Consider the following 25,311-nt stretch of genomic DNA (forward strand, 5'->3'; position numbering starts at 1 on the left):
TGTGCACTCTGGCTCGATGCTTTATTTTATCTCTTCAACTGTGAGATTCGTGCAGTCCCAGGCTTCTGGTCTTTGGGTTTCCTTTGATAGTAATTCTGCATATTTTGTCCTGTTGCCTGCAGAGGGTGATAGGAAATTCGGGGGACACTTCTGGCAATTCTCAGTCAACCCAGCTTGTCAGTAGGATGTGGACCTGAGATGGAACTGATGGAAAAGGGTGGTGCCAGGAGCCCCAGCCCAATCCTACAGTGTTGGGAATCAACACAGACCAGATTCCACCCAAGCCTTCTCTACCTCCAGATTTGCTGGAGGCAATGGTAAAAGGTCCAGATTTGCTCTTATCAAAGATGAACTCTCAGAGCCACCAGATCTGAACGCATTTGCATCTAGTAGCGTCTTTTGGCAAGGTCCTGGCCTGCCTCTCCCTCTCACACCAGTGCTCCCAAGGCGATTTTCAGAAAGATTAGAAAAGAGTGAAATCAATCATTCCCAAATATTCTTGTGCCTTCTTTAAAAACATCTTTGCTTCCCAAATCATAATGGAATTCAACATTTTTCTAGCAATCACATTTTGCTTTCATGTTTAGAAATGATTTAGCAGAATATTCCTGTCTCTTCCTGTTACCCAAAGATTCCTGGCCAGGCAGACACTGTGTGTGGACCCTGGTGGCCCGACATCCAGGACAGTTACTTTCCAGCACCACATGACTTTACAAGGAAAAGAACCTTCTAACTCTCTTTTCATAGTCAGAAGTTGTTCACACATTTTTCCCTTTGTACCTGCAAGTAGAAATTTTAGTGTTAGTCTGGGTACATCTGATTAAAGAAGCTGACTTCTGTGCTGTTTTTTTTTTTCAAAGTGGTCTGCCTTTATTCTATATAGTTATGTTTTCCTGAAGCTTCTTATTAGGACTTTCTTCTGTGCTGTGTGTGAGACGCTCCGTCCATGACTCTCTCACGGACTTGCAGCATCAAGAGCATTGGATCTGTTTCATCTCGCATCCCCCAACCTCTGTGAACTCTCCTCCATGTGAGAACTCAGTCGACAGGATTTATGTCTGATCTGCTGACAGAGCATCTCTGTTTCATGCCTTACAGCTGTTTTCCTGGTGTTGTTTTCTGCAGAAACTCTAATGAAATGTAGACTGGAGAGAGACAGTTCTGCTCCGGTTTATTCTGGTGAAAGAGAAACCTGAGCTGTGGTACCCAGTGATTCTCGGTGGCATCATCTAGATCTTGGTGGACACAGGGGAGGGCAGGTCAGTAATCAGTCCAATGGGGAGGCACCCTGGACGGAGGGACTCAGTGTGGGGTAAGGGGGTCAGCTGGGGGCACTTCCTGACTTGTGTGGTCCTGATTCCCCAGCCTCAGGGTGGCTGCGACCTAGATACAGTAACCAGGAATCTGGGAACCCCCTTCTCTACCCCGTACCCCCAGCTCTGAGTGAAGTCTTGAGTAGTGAGGGAAGAGGGAGTCTGTTAATGCAGATGAGATGAAGTTTGGAGACTTCTGCCCCCCCCCCAGGAACTGACTGTCCACAGCTATGCTGAGTCTCCAGGGGTCCCCAAAGAACCTCATTGGGAATGTGGAGCTGGGTGGAGAAGACAGGTGCTGGGAAGCTATTGGAGGGATTGTGTCCAGATGGCCCAGGGTATCCCCCTGGTGTTTGTCTCCCTCAGGGACACCCCACCTCAAAAGGCTCAGGAAGCTCCTGCTCCCTCTTCCCCAGCCTGGATCTTCCTGCCTGCTGGCCACGGAGGTGGGGGTGGGGGAGATCCCCACCCTCCTGGTGAGGTGGGGGAAACGGCCATGCTGGGCTTACACAGACCCCACGTTCTTTCCTGAAAAAGGGAGATAGTGTTGTTATGTCCAGGTGCAAGTTCTGGGGCATGGAGCCAGGAGCAGCCACACAGCAGGTCCCAGGCTGGATACCAAATGCCGCTGGGCCCCAGCCAGGCCCGGAACCCCAGAACCTCCTCCAAGAAGCCCTGTCCCCAGCTGGGAAGCACCCAGCCTGCTCCCCTGCTCCTGCCGCCCCAGAGCTGGCTCTGCAGGAGACAGGAAGTCTCCTCCACACAGTCCTCCTGGACACACACACACACACACACACACACACACACACACACACACACACACACACCGCTTTGTTCCTGGTCTTCCTTCTCTCTCCCATCCAGGACAGGACCCCCTAAGCATTTCTGGCCTGCTGCCTCAGGAATTCTTGAGAAACATGGCAAAGGCTCTTTATCCGCTGAACACAGTCCTAGTCTCTCCGACTTTAATTAAGAACATTTGTAAACAAGATGGTGACTGTCACCATCAAGTCTCCTCTTTAAACAGCAGGAACAAAGGACAAGTCGTCCTCCTACATGGAGCAGCAATCAGACTCCACTGAGCTGAGGGCAGGAGGCAGGGGGTGGGCTCAGCGGGGCAGCCTCTGCCTCACTACTCTGTGGCTGCCAAGAGGCAGGCCAAGCTGGACACACTTTAGCCAGGGGACAGCAGCCGCTGCTGGGCCTCATGCTGCTCCCAGACCCAGGCAGAGCCCTGGCCAGAGGAAGCCAGCTGCGGACAGACATGGAGTGTGTCTGCACCTGAGGGACCTGGATGAAAGGTTCATTTGCAAAGAAAAATTCTTGATGAACATACATGAGCACGGTATAATGTCTGCTCCTTGGGGATCTTGCAGGTCCTCGGGTCGGACTGGCTACTCCTGCTCACCGTCTCAGCCCTTTCACCTCAGCCACCCCATCAATCACCTTCTCTCCTTTCAGTCCTCTATTACGCAGCTGGTCCCACAGCACACCAATTCCGCTCCGGCTATCAGAGCTGAGGTCATGAGGACTCAACGGAGGTCCCAGGGCCTCCAGCAGTGACAGACCTGGAGCTGGGCTGCTCAGGAACTCAGCACACTTAGAAGTTCCTGCCATAGGCAGGGGCAAAGACAAGCCACATTACTTATTAACACAAGTGTTATATATTCAAATGCATGGAAAATTGAGCTCTTGTTCACCGTCATTTCTGGTAAATCAGGAATGATTAAATTCTCAGTTCTCTCTAAAATCATGAGTTAAACTTTAGATGAGGCCCACGCACATTTGTATAGTGACAGAGATAGAGCCACAGTTCTGGAAGAGCTCAACCTCTACAGGAATCCCAAGAGAGCACGGTCTGAGGGACTAATCCCAGACAGCACAACTTCCACATGAATAATCCCAGGACAGTGCAGCCTCCACAAAAATAATCCAGGGACAGCAGATCTCTGTGGGAATAAACCCAGGACAGCAAATATCTATGGGAATAATCCCTGGACAGCACAGCTTTGAACAATAACATCAGGACATCCCAGCCCAAACAAGAGGGAAGATGAAGTTGCTACCCTCTGACCAGGACTGGCTGATTTCACCACCATCCACACACATTTGGTTAGCTCCATGCCACTCCCACCGTGGAGACAGTTTCTAGCCTAAAGATCCTTCTGTGCAAAATGACCTTAACCCATAGGCTGTGAGAGCTCACAGTGTGCAGTAGGAGAGGGTCCCAGCAGAGACCCTGGCATTTTCTTGGGCCCACAAGCAGCCGCAGTGGGGGGGGGGGCTGCAACCCATCCAGGGTCTGTTACACTCTGTGCAGATCAGAGCCTAATTTTTCGAGCTATGGGAAGTTGAATAAAAACTGCTGCATGGCCAGAGGCGCTCTGCAGGCTGGGACACTTCACTCTCGATGATGGTGATCACCACGGAGATGCCTGTCAGGAGCCTCCATCCTCAGGCTCCGAAGAACAGCGCCTCCCACTTCTTCAAAGCCTCCCTCACCCTTGATTCAGAAAGAAAATAAATCAGCACAGATCCGGCCTTAGCTGCCGTCTCGTTTCCAGACATTTTCCTCTGCCTGAATGTTCTTCATAACAGCAAATGGGAAGGTTTAATCTATGAGCAATTCTTTTTTTTTTTTTTTTTTTGGTTTTTGGGCCACACCCGGTGACGCTCAGGGGTTACTCCTGGCTATGCGCTCAGAAGTCGCTCCTGGCTTGGGGGACCATATGGGACGCCGGGGGATCGAACCGCGGTCCGTCTCCTAGGCTAGCGCAGGTAAGGCAGGCACCTTACCTCCAGCGCCACCGCCCGGCCCTCTATGAGCAATTCTAAGACGAGGTAGCCTACTCCTCTTCCATCATCTCTGCTAGGGTCTCACTTGGCAGTACTAGGGGCTGAACTCAACCCCACAAACAAAGCCGATCTCTTTCTGTTGCTCCTAGAGGCGTTTTGGGTCATGCAACTCCATGGTGACTGCAGTTTCTATGACACAAAGGCCACAGGAGACACAGGGGCCAGAGAACAAGATCACAGAATCCTCAGGGACCATGGGAGACACAGGCATTTTTGGGGAGGGGTGTCCAGTCCCACAATGGGTGTGGCCAGCTTCTCAGGTGTCCAAGATGTCTAGCATTCTGGTGCCTTTGGGGGACAGGACCACCTGCACAGATGCGCAGGAGAGCCTGAGACATGTTAGTGTTGCCCAGCTATGGAAGCCCTGGAGACACAGCTGACCACTTGTCCCCACTGATCTGCAGGCAGGCCACATTCTGCTGGGCAGAAAGGTCTCATCACAAAGCACACTGGTTTCAAATATTTAATTTTAAAAAATTAAAAATTCTTTGTACAAAGATGATGAGAAAAATCTCATGCAAACTCTGGGCATACAGTAAAAATAACTGAAATCATAGTATGATGGGTTTGTACAAAATTATTCTTTGTAAGGGGGGGCTCAAGTCTTGGGGTTCTGTCTCAGGCATGAGGCCTCTGCAGAGAAGGGGCCCTGCCTGGTACATGAGGCAGTACCAGGATGAGTGATGAATGCCCTATTGCTACTACTAGGACCCAAGACAGACAGGGACATGGAGGAAGGAGGCAGAGCATGGGGCCACAGGATCACAGGTAGGCATGGTGTCCAGGCAGCATGGGGGACACATGGGTGGCCAGTCCCCTAGGCAGCCACAGGCATGCCTTCACATATCACATGTGAGATGCATAGCTGAAACACAGACCCGCAGATCGTGACATCAAACTCGGAACGTCGTACAAAAGAGCTTCAATATGAAACAGTAAAATCCTCAGGGACAAGCCACGGCACTCTCATCTGCTGACCCCCATGCACTGGCCACACTCACCTGAGCTCCTGACCACACATCCCCACCCCCAAAAATATCACGGCCCCCATCATCTGCTGTCCTGCCCTGGCCTGGCCTCAGTCCTGCTCCTAACACCCTCATCTCATTTTCCGGAGCCGTAGTCTGTTCTCCTTGTCCCGTTTCTTGAGAACCAGGATGAACTGGTTGAAGAAGTGCTCCTGGTCCTTGCGTTTCTGCACCAGGCGGAACCTCTGGTCACGGCCGTACTTGTCAGCGAACTCCTTGAACGTGGTCCTGGAAGAGAGTCAGTGGTCGAGGCCTGGTGGTGGACAAGCTGGGATCCTAACCAGGGTGAAGGTCCATGGACTTCCACCCAGCCCTTGCCCACCTGCTCCCCCCATTGCCTTCTGACCCCACCCTCTGATGACCTTCCTAGGGCCAGAGTGGATCTCCCTGCAGCCTGTGCCAGCTCAGCACAGCTCCCTTTCTCCTCCCAGCTCAGCCCCTTGCTGCCACCATGCCCATAGGTAGCTCTGCCTAGAGAAGGAGCCCCACACCAGCACCTGCAGCTGGCTATTGTTCTTCAAACTCCCCAGGCCAGCAGCTGGCGCCTCTCTGGACCCCTTTCTGTGCACACAGCACTCTCCCTTTCTCTGCAGATGTCTGTCAAGGTGTGAAACCTTTGTAACGTGGGGCTTCAACATATGGACAACAGGACTGGTCTGCAAGGCTGTGCCAAGGAAAAAGTCAGTTGGCTCATGGCCTCACCGAGGGGCTCAGGGCCTCACCCAAGTGCTCATGGACTTGCAGTAGCCTCTTACCTCAGCTTTGTCCTCTCATCTGATTGCTCCCTCCTATGCTTACCCATCCTGTCCACCTTCTCACCCCGGGATCTTGCTGTAAAGTGGGGGACAGACTCTGACTCTCTGCTCCATCCTGGAACTCCCTGGCTCACAAGCCTCATTACCCTGAGAAGTCAGGTTAGAAAGTTGCACAGGGAACTATGGCTAATTGCTTCCCACCGGGAAGTCTCTGCCCTTTCATTGTCCAAGGCCTTTGGAACCAGCACTTACATCACCCAATTACTGGCCAGGCCAATTAACTAACGATTGATCAAAGTATAGGAGCCTGTTTGCATGGAAAGCAAAAACCAATTAATATCCATTGAATGCATCTGGCTAAAAATAATGAAGTATAAATACTTTAAAATAAAAATGATATCACAACCTTAAAGCCCTTTTTTAGTTTTTGGGCCATACTCAGTGGCACTCCTGACTCTACTCAGGAATCACCCTTGGCAGGCTTAGGGAACCATATGGAATGCCAGGAATTGAACCAGATCAGCTGCATGCAAGGCGAATGCCCTCCCCACTGTGCTATTGCTTCAGCCCCTCAAATCAATTTTTGTTTTGTTTTGAGCCACTCCCAGAAGTGGTCAGGAATCATTACAGGTAGGACTTGAGGGCTGAATGGAGGTTGGGGGGTCTGGGAATTGAACCGTGATTGAAAGAGCCTTAACCACTGCACTCTCTCCAGTCCTGAGCAAAATACTCTTGCTCTTACAAAGGCTAGTGGTAAAATTCATCTGTCCCCTGTTTTGGTTTGTTTCGTGGAATCACTAAGTGGCCGTAAACCCATCTCAGTGCCATGTGGAGGTTCTGTGACCTCCCAGGACCTCAAACCCAGCCCAGCCCTTCAGCCTGGGGGCCATTCCTGCATTTCACCCTGGACCATGGATCCCTGGCCCGGCTGCAAGAGCAAGACAGAAGTCAGGACTGGCTTAAGAGAATGTGGCCTGAAAACTGTCCAGCAGGACCATGGGAGCAGGATTTTTAATGGGGTCCCCACCTACCGGGGGGACACTTTTGACTCCTCTAGGAGCTTCCTGAACCCATCTCGGGCCAGCAGCAGCTTTGTCCTCTTCTCCTTTGACTCCTCCTTGACCCTGGTCTTCACAAACTGCTCAAAGCTCTGGAACACAGAGAGCATGTAGGACTCACTCATGGGCTCGCGCAAGACCAAACCTCCTCCCGCTCCTCCTCACCCTTCTCCCTCCACTCACAAGGGGGACCAGCTCTCCTCCCGCTTGTCCTCATCTTCCTCCTGCTCCTCCCCTCCTCCTACTCCTCATCACCCTCGTCCCTCTCCTCCACTCATACAAAGGACCAGACCTCCTCCCGCTCTTCCTCACCCTCCTTATTCTCCCTCCTCCCAACACTTCCTCCCTGGCTCCCTTCTCACCTGCCTTCGCTCCTCCGAGTTGAGCAGCAGGTAGCGGGGGTCAAACACGATCTTGTGCAGCTCCTTCTCCCAGGTGGAGAAGGCAGACACCTGGGGAGAGGCTGAGTCAGTACTGAGCTGACAGGGAGTGGGCAGGGGGATAGATAGCGGACTGGATTGGGAGCTGGGTGGGTCGGTCAGGGTTTCAGGAGCTGGAGGATGGGGTGTGGAGATTGGGGGCTTTTTGCTCCCCTCCAACACTTGCCCTGCCCCAAGCTTGAACCACGGTGATAGAGCAACGGCTTATCCATGACCAATCCCATGGCATTCAGGACACCTGCCCCTTCGAAGTGGGATTTAAACAAAATATTGGGTCTTGCTTCCTTCTTTTCTCTAACCCCTGCTCTCTGAACAAGACCAGCCTCCAGCCCCTTTCCCAGTCCAGAAGGCCAGGATCAGCACAGATCTGAGCATGACCTTGACCATGAGTGTCCTGTGCTGACCAGCTTCTACCCCAGACATGCCAACCCTGCTTTAGCAGAAGCCATGTTTCCTCCATCAATGTCCCAGTGCCTGCCATAGACCAATGGCATGGCTGTGCCCATGCAAGAGGCAATTTAGAGGCCAAATTCTGCTGCACAGTGCTAACATGGTTGCTTCTGACAGTCTGGTTAGTGCTGATGTGGTCAGTGCTGATGTGGCTGCATGCATGCCAGGAGCTGGCATATGGCCACTGCTGTCCACTTGGCTGTGGGGCTGCTTCCTATCTACTTCAGGAAGTTAGGTACATTTTCACATATGCAGAAACTATGTTCTGGCCCAGCCCCTGGAACTAAAGGATCAAGAGATTCAAGGTCTGGCCACCCATTCTCACGGGCCAGGGGCTGCACCCACCAGGCCTGTCAATATTTCTGTGGAGCCCCCAAATGAGGGCCTTTTCCAGCATCATCCTCAGAGTCTCTTGGTAGAGTCACTTGGCAGAGTTTCTACCAAGTCTGGAAGGACCATGCGTGGCTACGGGTAGAAGGGCGGTGAGTGTGGTTTCATAGGGCCTCACATCTGGCAACCATGTATCATGGGCCCAGCCCTTGCAGGCCTGTCAAGAAAGACTCACAGCCATGCTGGGTGGGAAACCAGCGTGTCTTCAGGGCTTGCCATAGGGTTCCAGACTCCACCCACATCCTCCTTCCTGCCTGTTAGGTGAGGGTAGTCATGGTGGTGGTCAGGAAACTCGCTCACATAAGAAACCACTCATGCCCCATGCCCGCTGCCCTCACCTTCCAGGCCGGCCCTTTCTAGGAGCACTGTGGGAAGGGCACCCAGCTCACCCCTCTCTCCAGGAGCATGTCTCGGAAGTGGGCTACACGCTGCTCCAGTGGCAGGAGAATCTGGGGTGATGTCCGGCTGTCCTTGTCCTGACCATTTGCCTCTGTGGGCTCCGAGCTATTGCTGCCGTCTGTCCTTTGGGCACAAGACACAGTCATACAAACTGGGAACCCCGCTTCTTGTCCAGCCTCTCACTCCAGGACCCATGAGGAACCAGAGTGCCCAATGCTTGGAAGTGACACAGCGGAAACAAGGCTGAGCTCCAGGGTGCAGGGGCAGAGCACGAAGGGGCGAGGGAAAGGAGAGGCAAAGCAAGGGTCCGCTGGATCTGCCTGTCCCCTGTTCCCTTCACTGTCTGGTTCCATCCCTCTCAAAGCTGCCCTCGCCCCCATCTCCTCGCTCAGGGCCCCAGGAATGAGTAGGGAGAAGTGCCCTGAGGGTACAAGTCATGTGTGATCATCAACATGGACCCACACATGTGGATAGAAGGACCCAGGCACCACATGGGGCTGCCAGTTCCCTGGCCAGCATCACCAGACTCTTTGACTGCCCCAGCACCCTGGACAATCCCCCCATCTGTGAGTAATTTCAGCACTGCGGATCCTCCTGACCCTGTGGGCAATCTCAATACCATGGACAGTTCCAACGACCCACATGCCATTTCAGTACCCAGGACAGCACCCTGCCGTGTTGGTTTCAGCACCCTGGAGAGATCTTTCCTGGCCCTTCTGATTTCAGCACCCTGCCCAGCTCCTAAGGGCCCCTTGACCAGTTCCCAGCACCCTGGGGCTCTCGCAGGGGCACCTTCCTGCCTCACTCAAAGTGAGAGGGACCAGCAGGTAGACAGATGCCCTCTTGGTGGGTCACACGTCACAGCCGGTCCACTGAGCTGGTCAGGCCTGGAGCCATAAGGGCAGTATGAGGTCTCCCACCCAAGTCCACCCAGCACCTACCCTGGGAGTTAACCATGTCCCCTGAGCCAGACATGCCTGGGCACCATGAGTTGGTCCTGCTTGGAAAAGGAGCCCCACCTAGTCTGTCTGCTCAGCCTTCATCTGGGAGCAGAGCTGGGCGCTCCACGCCCCCACCCAGAGTGATTGACAAGCAGGTGCAGGCCCCGCCCACCCCTACCGGTTTCTCTTGGTCCTCGTGCTCAGCACCTCCCTGACATCTGCAGAGGCAGCTTCGGGGCCACCATCAGCTGAAAGACAAACAGGAGAGACGGGGGTATGGGTGCCGAACGGGTGTGGGTGCTGAAGAGGTGCAGCTCTCTGGAGGGGCAAAGGTAACCCCACAAACCAGCACTGGCCAGCCCAATCCCCACCATGCCCAGCCTTGAGCTGAGCCAATTTCCCCAGAAACTGAGAAACAGTGAGAAAGATTTGTTGTAGGAAAAGTATCAAAACAGGGGAAGATGGTTGGAACCCTGTTAAAGCCAGACACACTGAAACAAGGCCCATGGCACTGGGACTGGGCACCTCTATCTGGTGGGCACAGAGCCATGCAGCAGGAGCTGAACCAGCATTATGTGGGCGACATGAAGTGCAGCATGATCTGGGGCCTCGGCTCTGGCGCAAACATGTCCCTGGGCAGTGGAGAAGGGCAGGCAGCCGCAGACCCACAGGTACAGGGACCAAACCTTGCTGCCCACATGTGTGTCCTTCCCAGCCCAAGGGTTTAGCCATCTTTCTCGGGACTGTCTATGCAGGGCCCTACCCACAGGTGCCAGTCAGCGAGAGCAAGCACAGAACCCACAGGACCACCCTGAGATGCTCCCAGCTCAGTATGAAGTCTGGGGTCCTCTGAATCTGGGAGGCACAACCTTGGGTTCTAGGCCTGCTGGGCAGTTCAAGGGGATATGAGCCTCTATCCTGGGCTAATTGGAAATGAAGTCCCTTTGAACACACACTGTCTCTATGAAACATGGGAACTACCAGAGGGGCCAAGAGAGGTTGCAGGCTGGGTGTTGCTACTGCACAAGCTCCCCAAAGCTGAGCTGTGCATGGATCAGGGCAGGACCTAAAGTGGGCACAGGCACAGCAGCCCAGCCTCTCACCTGCCACCTCCAGCTTGCGCTTATGGGGCGGGTCCCCCAGGATCTGGATGAGGTCCCCACGATGCTGCAGGTCACCTGGTTTCTCCCAGACTGACAGCTGCATGGTGGGGTTGAAGAAGAAGACGCGGTCGTCGCCCGTCCACACCACACACCTGTGAGGAGAGACCCTCAGACCCCAGCTCACTTCCCACAGACATCCCATCTGACTCCCACAGACACCCTAATCAGGCTTTTCCCACCCCAGAGAGGGGGGCTCTGCCCATGAGGAAACCTTGCGCAGTCCCCAAGTTCCAGGCTCAGTGAACATCATGGTCCAGGGTCACGGCCCACACACAGGACCAAGCCCTTGCACTGAGATGCTTGCTCGCTTCCTTCCTTCCTTCTTTCCTTCCTTCCATCCTTCCTTCCTTCCTCCTTCCTTCCTCTTCCTTCCTTCATTTTCCTTCCTTTTCTTCTTCCTCTTCCTCCTCTTCTTTTTCTTTTTTTCTTTCTCCTTCCTTCCTTCCTTCCTTCCTCCATTCCCTCCCTGTCTTCTCCTTCTGTCCCCCTCCAGTCACCTACTCACCAATGCCCCATACTTCCTTTTCCCAGAGGTTCTTACCAGGGGGATCCAGGCACTGGTGTGGAGGCTACAGGTCTGCTGCCTCTAGCTGCACTGTCCTCTCGGGGGACAAGTATGGATGGTGGTTCCTTCATACAGAAAAAGAAGAGACACTCTGAGGGCACCTGTCTGCCACATCAGAGCTAGGGCACTGGCAGCAACTGTGGCCCAACCATCCCCAGCACCCACTGCTGACTTTTCCCCACCCACCTTCTCTCCTTGGTCCCGGGCTGGGCCCTTCGGCTCTGTGTGCAGCACCAGGGAAGGAGGTCCAGGCCGCTGGCTGTGCTCTCGGCTTCTCTCTACAGATAGGAATGGCCATCAGCACCCCGAGACCAGCAGAGAAAAACAGGCAGATCGAGCCACAGTGCCCAGACAGGGCCCAGCAACACTTCACCCTCCCACAGGCCACACAAGGAGGGACTAAGGACATGGGTCTCAGGCAAGGACTGACCAGGTCTGCAGGCTGGGCCATGGGAGAGACTGACCCTGCAGCCCCTCAGCAAACAGCTGCTCTCTGGCACCTGGGCACCTGAGTTGGATACCCTGCTGGAGACACCCCTCAGGAGTGATGTGTGTGTCCGTGTGATGTGTGTGCTGCTGTGTGCACGTGTTTGCTGCCACCTATCCAATCCAGCCACAGTGTGGAAGGTTCTAGACCTTGCCCAGTCTCCATGGACAGGTCCAGGCAGGGCTCACACTCAGCCTTGAAACACTGGAGATGGAGGCTCCTCTCTGAGTTCAAGTGCACCTCATCAGAGACACGATCCCCAATTTTTAGTTTCCCTCACAGAAATTGCAGCTGTGGTGAAGCCTTCCCTGCCATGGCCATTGCCTGACTAAGAACAGACTCGGTGTGAGCCAAAACCCAGATGCATGCACATCCCCTCAGCTCCCAGAGACAGGCCAGGTGGCTCTGGAGGACACTCTGGCCTGTGCTTTGCTGTGGGAGCCTCAGTTTTGCCACTTAACAGTTCTCACATGGCCCTGCATCAGGGCTGAGCTGCACAAAAGGGCTGCCTGGCCAGACTCACATGTTCAGCAGGAGTCCGATCCACATTGTGTGTGTGTGCATTTGCGCAAGTTTGTTCAGCCCTGATGAAGAGATGTATCCCAGCTTTATGATCTAACTTCTCTCTGCTGCTTTCTTTATAATCCGCCTTCTCTCCCATTTCCTTCAAGTTCTAAAGTAGTAGAGCTCAGGCATCTATCTGATCCAAACGGCCTTGATGTGCTTCAAGGCCAACCTGACCTTTGCTGAGTCCAGCCATTCCAATGAAGGACATGGCACCCAAGACCCAAATAGTGGCCAGTGGGTAGCAATGAGACACAGGACATCCACATCTAAGCCTACTCACAAATCTCCCTACACTCCACAGGGCTCTGCAGCTGGCTCACACTCAGGATCTCACACATGGTGCCCAGAGCCCCTCCCAGGCCACAGGCCAGCCTAGGAAGCTCTGCTCTAACTGGACATAGTGGGCGGCTGTAGTGCAGGGATGGTCCCCACACCAGAGGGAGCCTGCAGTGGGGGCACGGTGAGGAGTCTGAGGCAGACAGTGGAAACTGAGCCCGAAGAGTAGGTGGAGAGACCAAGGCCTTGTGCTGTGCATGAACAGCTGGGCCCTGCAGAGGCCACATCGTGGGGCTGGGAGACATCACCGGAGACAGCACAGTTGACATACCACCATGGGCACGCATGTCCAGAATTATGCAGGACCAATGTAAGCACATCCAGGTAAATGCAGGTCCAGGTATCTACATGTCCAGGGGTATGAAGGACCAGGTGTATATATGCCTAGGGGTATGTAGCTTCCAGGTGTATGCACATCTAGTGGTAGACGTCCAGGTGTATACACATTCAAGGGTACACAGGTCCAGGTATATGCACATTCAGGTGTATGCAGATCAGCTGTATGCATGGCCAGGTGCACGCAGGCCCAGGTACATGCAGGTCCAGGTGTACGACTATCTGGCACATCCAGGTCCACCACCATCCAGGTGCAATTCCAGGATGGAAGGTGAGAGAGAATGACAGGCTGGGGGCTGTTCTCCTGGGGACTGAGCCCTGAGTCTGCGTCTCAAGCCCCCCTCCGGGACACATGATTCCAGGACTGGAAGAGCAGAGGCTCGGGGCCCTAGAGGACCCTCAGGCGCCCCCTGCTGGTACCCGCGCACGCGCTGCCCTCAAGTCACTGCACCTACACAGTGGCTTAACTTTCAGGGGTATCCAAGGAAGCAGAGAACAGAGGCAGAGCCTGACTGGGCCTGGGGTGCCCTGGTACCCCACCTCTCTGGGAACTCAGGTGTCCCAAGGGATGTTCATGAGGCCAGAGCAGCTCCGTTCTCTGCCCCTCTCATAATCTCCCATCTCTGCTCTCATAGTGCGCCAGTCCTGCTTGCTATCTCTGTTCACCACGATGCTCCCTTTTCTGCTCCCGCAGGGCTCCGCAAGGAAAAACAATTGGGGCTCCATGCCACCCCCTCCTTTGACAGAGTTTTGAGATAACCAAGGAAAGAAGCTTGGGGAGCTGTGGGTGGGAGCTGTATGTGGCCATAGCCCCTGGCTCTGGCTGTGACCTCAAACCCCAACTCCCATATCATGAGTCTCAGGAGCCCAACACCCGGCCCGATCCCACTCTGAGCGCCTTGTCTCTCCACCTGCTTCCCCCGAAGAAGCCAATTATAAATAACCGCACACTGGAAATTATTTAATTGCATTAAATGAATCATGAGCAACGCATTTATAATTACCTAAACAAATGTCTGCATTAAAGACACTTAAGCTTAAAGAACATAATTTTAAAATGAATTTTCTGAGACAAATGCTCAGTGTTACTCTAAGTGCTGGGTTGGGACAGCAGGTCAGCCACAGAGGCGCTGGGTATCTGGACCAGTGCTGGCCACTCTGGCACAGTGGGGGAGGTGGTGGGGAGGGGCAGAGGCTCTGGTACAGGGCCAGCACAGAGCCTGTTACACTTCACCAGGTTACCCCTAGATTCACTCTGCACCCCAGAAATCTGCCCCCCCCTTAAGCTGTCAGACTATGACCTCTCCCAGCACACCCAGATTTTCTCTGGTTCCTGGTTCATGTCTTCAGAAAAGATGTGTTGGACTAAGCAGGAACATGATGGAGTTGCAAACTGAACGTTTGAGAGAGGCCCAAGGGTGAATTCCCACACCCTCCCCTCCTGACCCTCCTCTCCCTTCTCCCTCTCCTTTCCCACTAACTTTCCATCTCCCTTCTTCCAGCCTCTCACTCTCCTTCCTCCCCTCTTTTCCTTCTCCCTCCCCTACTGACTCTCCTCTCCTCCAACCTTCCTCCTCTCCTCTGTCTCTCTACCATCTCTTGTCCCCCTCTCTCCCTCTCTTCCTCTTCCTCACCTTTCCTCCCTCTCGCCTCTCCCTTTCCCTTTCTCCTTCACCTTTCCTCCCTCTTGTCTCCCCCTCTTTCCCTTTCTCCCTCACCTTTCCTCCCTCTCCCTCCCTCTCTTTCCCTTTCTCCTTCACCTTTCCTCCCTCTCCCTCCCTCTTTCCCTCTCTCCCTCACCTTTCCTCCCTCTCTCTGCCCTCTCTCTTTTCCTCTCTCCTTCCTTCTCCATCCCTCACTCCCTCTCCCCATCTCCCTAGTTCCCTCCCTCTCTCCTTCTCTCTCCCTCTCCATCTCTCTCTGCTCTCAGAGCAAGAGGCAGTATTTCCACTGGTCCCAGAACTGAAGCAGAGACAGTCATCAACCCCCACATAGGTGGCCAGAGACCACAGGGATGGGGCAGGAAGAGGGAGGTCCAGCAGGGGCTCTGGGGAGTTGAAGGTAAAGAGCACAGGGCACCCCAACAAGCCCTTCAATGCCGCTGAATTCTCTCTGTAGCTTGGGCTGGAGACCTTCTCTGGGACACAGCCTGGAGCTGGAGCTGGTGAGGATCCAGGGCCCTAGAGTCAAGGCTGGCCAGCCCCTTCCTCAGGCTCCTGGTGGGGCTGCAAATTGGGAAAGCACCACTGCTGGGAGTAAATCACCTTAAAATGTGCATTTAAATTAAAATAGAGGCTCTAACTCCATCTACTTTGATTAAAACGGAATAAACAGGCAGCAGGAAGACAGGCCCTGGGCGCCCAGCAGGACCCTCATGGAGGTGGGATTGTGTACACTGCAGTGCCTGAGTGTGTGTGTGTTTGTGTGTGTGTGTGTGTGTGTGTGTGTGTGAGAGAGAGAGAGAGAGAGAGAGAGAGGAAGAGAGAGAGAAAAGAGAGAGAGGAGGGGTGTGGTTAAGTGATGTGGTATATGGAGAAGCATGTGGATATGTGTTTCCATGCATGAGTATGTGTGAGTGTGAAAGAGTGTGAGTGTGAGTGGTGTAATCCAGGCCCCACAAACCCCTGCACTCACTTGATGTCCCAGGAAGCGCCCTTGAGACCAGACTAGGAAAGTCCTTCCAAAGTCCTAGTACTCAGTACTGCATAGGTGAGATTAGTCCAGGAAGAGCTCCCCACCTTGGCCCAGGCAGAAAGGAGAGCACCTTGTTCTCCGCCAAGAACTGGTGGTTGAACAAGGTGCTGGCAACACAGGAAACGCAGAGCAAATGATGGGTTAGCCCCACAGTCTCCGGAGCCTGTAGTGTGGCTCCTAGCACAGAGCCTGCCCAGGTGCAGATGCTTCTCCGGCACCAACTGACCTGACCCCAAAATGTGAGCCCAACACATCTCCCCCTTCCTCCTGGCCCCCCATAGCAGCCACAGGTGACACAGGAAGTGCCTACCTGAGCTGGGGCAGGGGTGGAGGGTCAGCAGGCGGCAGGGCTGCATGGTGGGTGGAGCTGGGTCACCGCAGCCCTCGGGTTCCACAGAGACAACAGCTGTGGCAGTGGCGATGGTGAAGGCAGGACTTCTGCTGAGTGGCCGCAGGCTGGTGTGACTGGCATCTGTAGAACAGGGGAGGGGTGTTCCTTATTCCTCTCAAAGAGCCATGGCAGAACCCCCAAGCATCCCTGTACCTCTGACTGCTACACTCCCTGACAGTGCCCATAGGGCATGGCCTGCTCTCCCAGATGGACCCCGATGGCCTCTCCCAACACACATGGGGGCTCCCCCAAGCACCCCTGAAATCACCACAACAGAAGCCAGCACCCCAGTGTGGGCACTGCATGGGATATAAGGGAACATCTCGGGAGGTGCCTCACTCAGAACATGTGGTGGCCACCAGCTATATGCTTCAAGATGAAGGTGACTTCCGGGGAGCAGCGTGTCTAAGCCCTGGGAGGTCCCCCAAGCAGGCTGGATGCTGAGGAGCCTGTTATAGCCCTGTCCAGTGCTTCCTGCACAGAGGCCAGTCCATGTGGCCACTGATCACTGAGAAATCAGAACCTGCCCCGCAGGACAGTCCTAAGGTATAAAGAACCTTCTAGAGGGCAGGATGAATAGTTCACTGAAAAAGAATTCATTTCACAAGTTGATTCCTTACAGGTATCCAACCACACTTAGATGCAACTGAGTCAAGTCCTAGAGATGTCAGTGACTCGAGAGAATTCAGGGGACTCAGGAGGTGTGAGGTGACTTCTATGAATCTGTCGGCAAATGCTCTGAGGCAAGACTAACTTGTTCACCCAAAGCTGAACTGAGGAGGAGTCCACCATGGAGAGGGAGAGAAACCCAGAGGGCAGAGCTGACCCTGATCTCAGATTTCTAAACTGTGGTGTCCACCTCAGAGGATGAGAAAAATTTTAAATGTGAATTAACGACAGCAATTTTTGACAGAAACAAACCTCGAGACTAAAACATCAGGAAGTGGAGATACCAAACTAGCCAGGCAGAGCCAGACTGACAGGGAAGGTCCGCAGGGTATATGAATTGATGAAGTGACCCAGTGATGAGAAGAAAAAAACATTCCAGTCACTTCCTGTCCCCAAAGACATACGAAACTATGAACACGAAGGGAGCGAGCAGGTGTGTAAACACGAAAACACTGTGATGTCAATAGAGGACCAGTTTGCCTGTTGTGCTGCTGACCTAAGGTGAACAGAAGCTATAAATAGCCAGCAACACCTGTGTAAATTAATGGGGAGACCGCAGAACAAGGAAAAGCGCTAAATTGCCCATAAAATGACAAGAACCGGAATATATACCAGCTTAATGGCCTGGTGTCCAATCTGATTAAACTGGAAGAGGACTGGAGAAGGATGTCACCAGGGGCATATTTCATTATGTCTTTCCCAAACAGTTTCCAAAGGAAAAATAAGGCTAAACAACACAATTATCAAGCCTGCCCAAATGCAGACATACAGAAACTTGCCACTGATATTACAAGATAAAGATTCATACCAGCCACGAGAAAAGGAACATCGAGGAAATTTACTCACAGATCAGGTCATAATACAAATCTCCACCGTGTTCAAAGCATCATCAAGACGGGGCTGGAGCCAGAGTTCAATATGGAGGGCATTTGCCTTACACACAGCTGACTCGACACCCCCCTTTGGTCCCCACAAAGAGTGATCCCTGAGCACAGAGACCCAGGAGTAAGCTGTGAACACCTCTGGGTATGCCACCCCCAGCCTCAAAACTAATGTTGTGGGCCAGAGAGATAGCACAGTGGTTGTTTGCCTTGCAAGCAGCCCATCCAGGACCTAAGGTGGCTGGTTCAAATCCCGGTGACCCATATGATCCCCCGTGCCTGCCAGGAGCTATTTCTGAGCAGATAGCCAGGAGTAACCCCTGAGCACCGCCGGGTGTGGCCCCAAAACCAAAAACAAACAAACAAAAAAAACTAATGCTGTCATTGCAGGGCCACTTATTGTCCCACAAGGACTTTGGATTTAGCTCACTAGTGAGGATGGACATGATGAGGGTAGAGAATGCAGGATTCCCATGTGGATGTGTCTCTTGTGGGATATCATGTGTCTTGCATGTGGTATATCACATGTCTCACATGTGGTAGAGTATGTGCTTTGTGTGTATCACATGTCTCATGTAGGGTAGATTACATCTCACACGTGGTAGAGCATGTATTTCATGTGTGGTAGGTAGTACATATGCCTTGCCTGTGATGCAGCACGTCTTGAGCATACCAGACCCGAGCTCCCTCCCGTACTTGATCTCAGCACTGTAAGGGTAGCTCTTTTCTAGAGCACAGCATGGGGGTTGGCCATCAGCATAACTGAAAACAAAGCAGGGAAATCACTTCATAAATCACAAATCAATAACTAAAAGAAAATCAAACCCTCATAACCCCTAAGTCATGTAAGTGCTTCTTCACAAACCCAGGGCAGAGATATTCAGGGACTAAGGTACAACCTCACATGCAGCAGATCCAGGCTCAATACCCAGCACCAGACACAGGCTGGGAGCTGCCTGAGAAGCACCAGGGTAGCCCCCAGAACCCTGAACCTCAGAGCCTAAGCAGCACCACTTCCTGGGGGCCCTGCACTGAACTACAGGCTTGGTTTTCCTGAGAACAGGTGGGCAGGGCCTCCAGACCTCCTGATACTTCCTTGGAAGTCCCCCCTCCAATAAATCCATAGGACATATAATTATAATTGAAATATTTAAATAAGCAAAATTAAATAACAGAGGAAACATATTAATGAATTTCCAGAGAGTAGCAAAAATGTGTGAAAATAGGAAGGTATAACTTTAACATTATATTTGTGAAAGGCAGATAACATCAATGTACAAGTATATAACCAAAGGATTTAAGAAAACTTAAGGAACCTGAGTAAACTCAGAAAATAAAAGAAAATGTCACTATATACCTTAAATATTACTGTGGAAGATTTGTTATACACTTTTGGTCACAATAAAAATTATTTAAAAAATAAATCTGTACAATGCTAAAAATAACTAAAAAAAATATAGGAAGAAGAAATGAACATGGCTGAGGGTCATCCTGGAAACACATCTAATAGGCCTAAGCCATTTCCTGGAGTGCTAATAAAATAAACGAACTTCTAGTGAAGTTAACAGGGGCATTTTAAATGAAGTGGCACAAATAATAGCATTTATCAAAGAGATAGCCATCTATATAGGACATCCCAAAGATTAGTGAATGCCATAGAAAATTGTATGCCAAAAACAATATGAAAACTTTGAAGCAAACTTGAATTCTAGGAGAAAATGAGCTTGTCAGAGGTAACACAGGAACAAATGGAAAAGCATAAATAGCCCCGTATTTAGATATGCTGAGTGAGGAGCTAACCTGTTTCACAAAGGGAAGACAGAAACCGAATATCTAACCAGCACGAGGTCAGACCATGCCCTAAGATTGTAGAGAATTAGAGAATTGGGGTCCCCTTGCCAAGGGCAACTGCAGAGCCAGACACTCTCGTGCTGACAGCAGGTGAGCACAGAGCAAGGAGCACAGAGGGAGCACAGATGAGGGAGCACAGATGAGGAAGCACAAAGCAGGAAGCACAGAGCACATGATCCCAGCATAACAGGTAGGCAGAGGAACCAGGGAGATAGGTTCAGGCAGGACTCAGATCCTCAGAGACACAGAAGGGGCTGCAGAAAGGTGGGGAGCAGGTCATGCATGCTGTGTAACAGGGGGTGCCTTCACAGAGCTGGAGCCCAAACAGGTGTGGTACAGAATTACAGGGAGTCCATAGTGTGGAGCCCAAACAAGGCCAGCATTGAAAACTCATCAAACACTGTAGTGACAGTCTGAGAAAGAAAGGGAATTAGAAAAAGGAAACCATCATGGCTTCCTTGCTACGAAAAGGAGCCCTGAATGGCAACGCAGGGAAAGAAGTTTCCAGCGCTGCAGAAGCAGGGGTGGCTCCAATGTCCCCGTAGCAGCAGCAGGGACCCAGGCACCTCCTGTCCAGAGAGCTGTGGGACAGGGACAGCTGCTCTCACCAGGAAGTGTGCACAGAAATCTCATCAGGGGCAGGTGTGCTTCATTTGGTTTTAAAATGAGAAGTGCATGGACATTCACTTATGCTATGAAATACTTGACCAGAGAAAGCTGTTTTAAAAGCAGCTCCCCCATATGTCTGGCATGCTTTATCACCCCCACCCAGTGTCCCTCAGTCCTCCTATCAGTGTACAGTCTGTTCATTGTTCTCATCCCTGTATACATTTGGTGCACAAGTGAACCTACCATCACTATCCTTTTCCTTCTGTTTTATGTGACCTTATGGAACCCCTTCTATTCTGTTGCAAAGATGAAATTGCTCATTTTTTTCATGGGTGTGATGCATTATTCTCTGTATAAATGTTCCACGACATTATCTAAGCAGCCATTCCAGGTCCTTCCATTGCTGTCACATTTTCCTATCGGAAATAAAGCTATAAGGGTCTCAGGGAATAGAGAACACTGTTTCATCCTGTGCAGCTTCCCCAGGAGGGGGCTAGGGCTGATGGAAACAGTCTTGACCTTCCTAAGGATGCTTCTTGGCATTTTCCAACTGGGGTGGCACCAATTTTCCTGATGCACAGGAGTGCCCAGGGCTGCCACCTCTTCATTCCATCTCTCAAACACTGCAACTCTTTCTGGCAGCATCTGCACTCAAGCCTGATATTACTGTGCTCAGGAGGCAGGTCTACTGGACTCTTCAGCCCATTTTGTAGGTGAGTTCTTTATAAATCTGGGGGTTAACACCTCAAGCTGGTGTATGAAGTACAAGAGTCTTCTCCCATTCAGAAATAAGAAATTTCAAAAATGAAATGTGGAATTAAACACAGGAGAATGAGAGAGAAGAACTCCAGTTCCTGACCCTGATCACTAATGCCTCTGTGGTTCCCCCAAGCAGTCTTGAGCCCTTTAAAGTATGTGCCATGCTCTGGTAGTGGGGATTAAGACATGTTTAAGAAGGTTTCAGTCGGGGGCTGGAGAGATAGCATGGAGGTAGGGCATTTGACTTGCAAGCAGAAGGTCAGTGGTTCAAATCCCGGCATCCCATATGGTCCCCCAAGCCAGCCAGGAGTGATTTCTGTGTGTAGATCCAGGAGTAACCCCTGAGTGCTGCCGGTGTGACCCAAAAACAAACAAACAAAAAAACCATAAAAAATAAGAAAGAAGAAGAAGGTTGCAGTCGGGAGAAGAGGAGGCCTTGTCGGGCTGCATGTGGATGGAAATGGAGGGAGTTGTGCTAAGCAAAGTGGTGCAGAAAGAAAAAGATAAATAACAGCTGATAGGACCCAGAGAGATAGCACAGCAGTGTTTGCCTTGCAAGCAGCCGATCCAGGACCTAAGGTGGTTGGTTCGAATCCCAGTGTCCCATATTGGTCCCCCGTGCCTGCCAGGAGCTATTTCTGAGCAGACAGCCAGGAGTAACCCCTGAGCATTGCCGGGTGTGGCCCAAAAACCAAAAATAAATAAATAAATAACAGCTGATAACACTCCTTGGAGCAAGGAGCTCAGCAAATCCCAAAGGAAATGCCCGAAGATGGGCCAATTAAGGTCTGAGGGGTGTGCTGGGGGCACCCTGTATAATGAAGAGTGCCCAAGCTCACTGCAGAGGGCAGGGGGAGCTGCACTGTATGTAGAAGACTAGAATATTGGCTCTGTGGATGCTGGAAAATCACAAAACACCAAAGGAAAAGAAGTCTGGGAAGTTATTTCTAAGTACTTAGAAATATTTATAAAAAGTAAACATTTGAAGATGTTTTCCTCTGGTATATTCTTTTGTTTGTTTGCTTGTTTTTGTTTTTTTTGGGGAGGTCACACTCGGCAGTGCTCAGGGGTTACTCCTGTCTTTATGCTCAGAAATCGCTCCTGGCAGGCTCGGGGGACCATATGGGATGCCAGGATTCAATCCACCATTCTTCTGCATGCAAAGCAAACACCCTACCTCCATGCTATCTCTCCGCTCCCCCCTTTGGTATATTCTTATTAAGTATATGCCAATTAGTCATCTGGATTTAAGAAAATATAAAGATTAAATTATTAAAATATAGAGTCTCAAAGAGATATGGTCATGGGTCACAAAATCCCAGTATATTAACATTGCAGACACTCACTGAACTGTGACTTTTCTTACCTCTCTCCTACATGTGGTGCTTCTGATTTCTATATGTGACATATCTGAATGACTCTTCAACTGGGAAAATAGAATATACTAATATGAAAAGCCAAGAACCACTTGTGTCTATAAGCACTGAATAAGCATCTTTCTATCTCTGGAAAGTCCAATGAAAAGAGCAAAACAGGCCCATTTCCTTCAACATTAGAAAGGGAGGCCACATCTGGTGTCCAGCTGTTCAAAGAATGAGAAGGATTAAGTGAATTACTCTGAGATGCTATCTTAAGTCCTTACCGAATTGTCTCTCTCAAATGCACTCACAAACAGATCTCTGGAATCTTCACAAATAAGTATGCCTCTTATCTTCTCCCTGCCCCATCCCAGAGGGAGAGAGACACAAGCCAGATGTCAAGTGTGTGACTGAATCTGAATGAGCTGTGCCTGTACAAAGTATACCTCAAAGGCAAGAGCAAATTGTGCTGTAGTTGCTCTGGTCTGCCAAGCCTATATAGACTCATATTGACATAATGATATATAAAACCTTGGGCTACATAAGAGAACGAAACAAAATTAAACTTATCTGTTCGGTTAAAGTTTTAAACTCTCGGACAATTTAAACTCTTTATGTAAAGTACATATATTTCCACTGTTGAGTGATGCCTTAAAAAAAGGTTCCAGCATGCAGAAACTTCCAAAACTAAGCAAGTGCAAGTGAGTAAGGGGATAACCACCCTTAACTGAAAGCCCGCAATTTTCGTACAATTCTTACCAGTACTTGTTTCCACCTTCATTGTACCAATACACTCGTGTCAAATTTTTAACTAATACTTCTCACCTTCCAGCTCTTTTTTTTTATGTCACTGCTAAGCAAAGAACTCCTCATAAGAATAACCTCTGAAAGGTGTCCACTCTCTTTCATATGTGTGTAAGTGCATGATAAAGCATGTGAGTTTAAAGAGCCCTCAATACTAGATAATCCTATTCTGAGAGTTTTAACCTGCTGTTTAAAACAGATTTAAGCCAAGAACCAATGTAACTCAAGTAAATAGCACAACCACACAGCTTGAAGAACTAGTAAAATAACAACAAATCAATCCCAAAGTAAACAGAAGGAAGGTTATTGTAAAAATCTGAGCAGAAATCAATGATACAGAAATCAAGAAAACAATGCAAAGGATAAATGAATCCTGGAGCTGGTTTTTCTAAAAAATAAATGAGACCCACAAATCCTTGCAAGACTCATAAGGAAAAAAATGGAAGAGAACCCAAATAAATCAGACCAGGGATAAAGGGGGCACTTAGAGCAAATATTTCATGGATATGATAGAGCATAAGAAGATACCATGGGGGGATCTCGCTAGTTTTTATATTTTTTAATAACTTTGCCTTTGTTCTTCCTGAAACAAATGTATTATGATCAATTGTATCAACTATGTGATATATTTCCTTTAAATAAATTAAAAAAAATAAAGATATTAAAAAAAAAGATACCATGAGGGGGCGGAGAGATAGCATGGAGGTATGGCATTTGCCTTTCATGCAGAAGTGGTTCGAATCCTGGCATCCGTTAAGGTCTCCCGAGCCTGCCAGGAGCAATTTCTAAGCGTAGATCCAGGAGTAACCCCTGAGCTCTGCTGGGTGTGACCCAAAAACCATTAAAAAAAAAAAAAGGAAGAAGAAGATACATGGGCAACTCTATGACATTAAGATGGAGAACCTAAAAGAAATGAATGTTCTCACTTTCTTTGAATGTACCGGGCCCACAAAAGCAGGGCCCAAGCCCTACCCTGGGAGCACAGCACCCAGAGTACCTTGTAGGGTATGTCCAGCAATAGCAGCACCATTGCAGGGAGCAGATACAACCAGACACCAATACCCATGCACTTCCGGCCTCGGGAGGAAGTATCGGTGCATCACGTCCAGTCTCCATAGCTGCCATCTTAGATCCCGCCAGGCTTCCATCAGCACTGGTCCCCCCCACACGTGGCCTCATTTTTCTCCAAGCATATGAAGGACATATATCATGAAGCAAGAGACAATTGAAGGTGTACAAGTGTGTGCCAGGGTACTTGGTGCCTGAAAAGGTGTCGCCCACATCACCCCTCCTGGATATGAACTTGCTTTCATGGTTATGTACCAGACCTTGGTTCTCTCCACCTTTGGAGATCTCGTGTTCTTTTTCTTTAGCTTGCTACTCATCTCCCCCCCCCCATATCTCTCTCTCACACACACACACACTCACTCACCCTCTCCCCACCCTTCCTCAGTACCTCCAAATAAAATGCTTTTACTTTTTTAAAAATTGTAGCTTGCCAAACTGCAGGCACCACTGCACATAAGTGGTAAAGGAACTGTTCTTCCTCGTAGGAAGAAGGTGGCTCATAAAAGATTTACAGCAGATGATGAAAAATGTCAGTTCTCCTAAAAGAAGTTAGGGGTAAACGTAATCTTGGTTTGAAGAGGTGACTATGTTCACAGACCATGGAACAGTGATTCACTCTTTTAACCACCCTAAAATTCAGGCATCTGTGACAGAAAAAAAAAGAAAAGAAAAGAAAAACTACCATTTTCACCATCGCAGGCCATGCTGAGATAAGTGCTTCTTAAACCTTAAACCCAGCATCTTAAATTAGTGGTGTAGTCTGATTAGTGTAAGGAGACAAATTGATGCTTTCTTCCCAGTCTTTGGATAGAAAAGCATCACTAGTTTTAGTCCACAGCAATCAGGCAAGAAAAAGAAATCAAAGGTGTACAAATTAAAATAGACCCTGAAAAGTATACAAAACAACTTTAGATGCAAACAAATCCACTGAAGTGGCAGGCTGCAAACCAAAAAAAACATGCAAAAATCTGGGGGTTTTTTTATACAAAAAATGAATTAGAAGAAAATAAAATTTAAGAGACAACCTCCAATGTAAATAGTGTCTTAAAATATCAACTACCTAAGAACCAACTTAATAAAAGATATGATTGAGCCAGAGAAAATCAAGTAAGTCACTATTCACAAAAAGGGATACCAGAAAGT

General features: G+C 50.3%; 1 protein-coding gene across 1 annotated transcript in view; it reads right to left on the minus strand.

The window, feature by feature from the left end:
• Nucleotides 1-4,601: 4,601 nt before the first annotated feature.
• Nucleotides 4,602-25,311, minus strand: part of TCERG1L (transcription elongation regulator 1 like) — a 36,568-nt gene continuing 15,858 nt past the window's right edge. The window contains exons 4-12 of the mRNA XM_049790456.1: nt 16,089-16,250; nt 11,545-11,636; nt 11,335-11,423; nt 10,734-10,885; nt 9,809-9,878; nt 8,680-8,812; nt 7,373-7,462; nt 6,984-7,102; nt 4,602-5,425 (exon numbers count right to left, since the gene is read on the minus strand). Of these exons, the coding sequence (XP_049646413.1) occupies nt 5,269-5,425; nt 6,984-7,102; nt 7,373-7,462; nt 8,680-8,812; nt 9,809-9,878; nt 10,734-10,885; nt 11,335-11,423; nt 11,545-11,636; nt 16,089-16,250 (1,064 nt within the window). The 3' untranslated portion in view covers nt 4,602-5,268. The remainder of the gene's footprint in view (nt 5,426-6,983; nt 7,103-7,372; nt 7,463-8,679; nt 8,813-9,808; nt 9,879-10,733; nt 10,886-11,334; nt 11,424-11,544; nt 11,637-16,088; nt 16,251-25,311) is intronic.

The sequence above is a fragment of the Suncus etruscus genome, chromosome 17, assembly GCF_024139225.1.
Source record: "Suncus etruscus isolate mSunEtr1 chromosome 17, mSunEtr1.pri.cur, whole genome shotgun sequence".
Lineage (NCBI taxonomy): Eukaryota > Metazoa > Chordata > Mammalia > Eulipotyphla > Soricidae > Suncus > Suncus etruscus.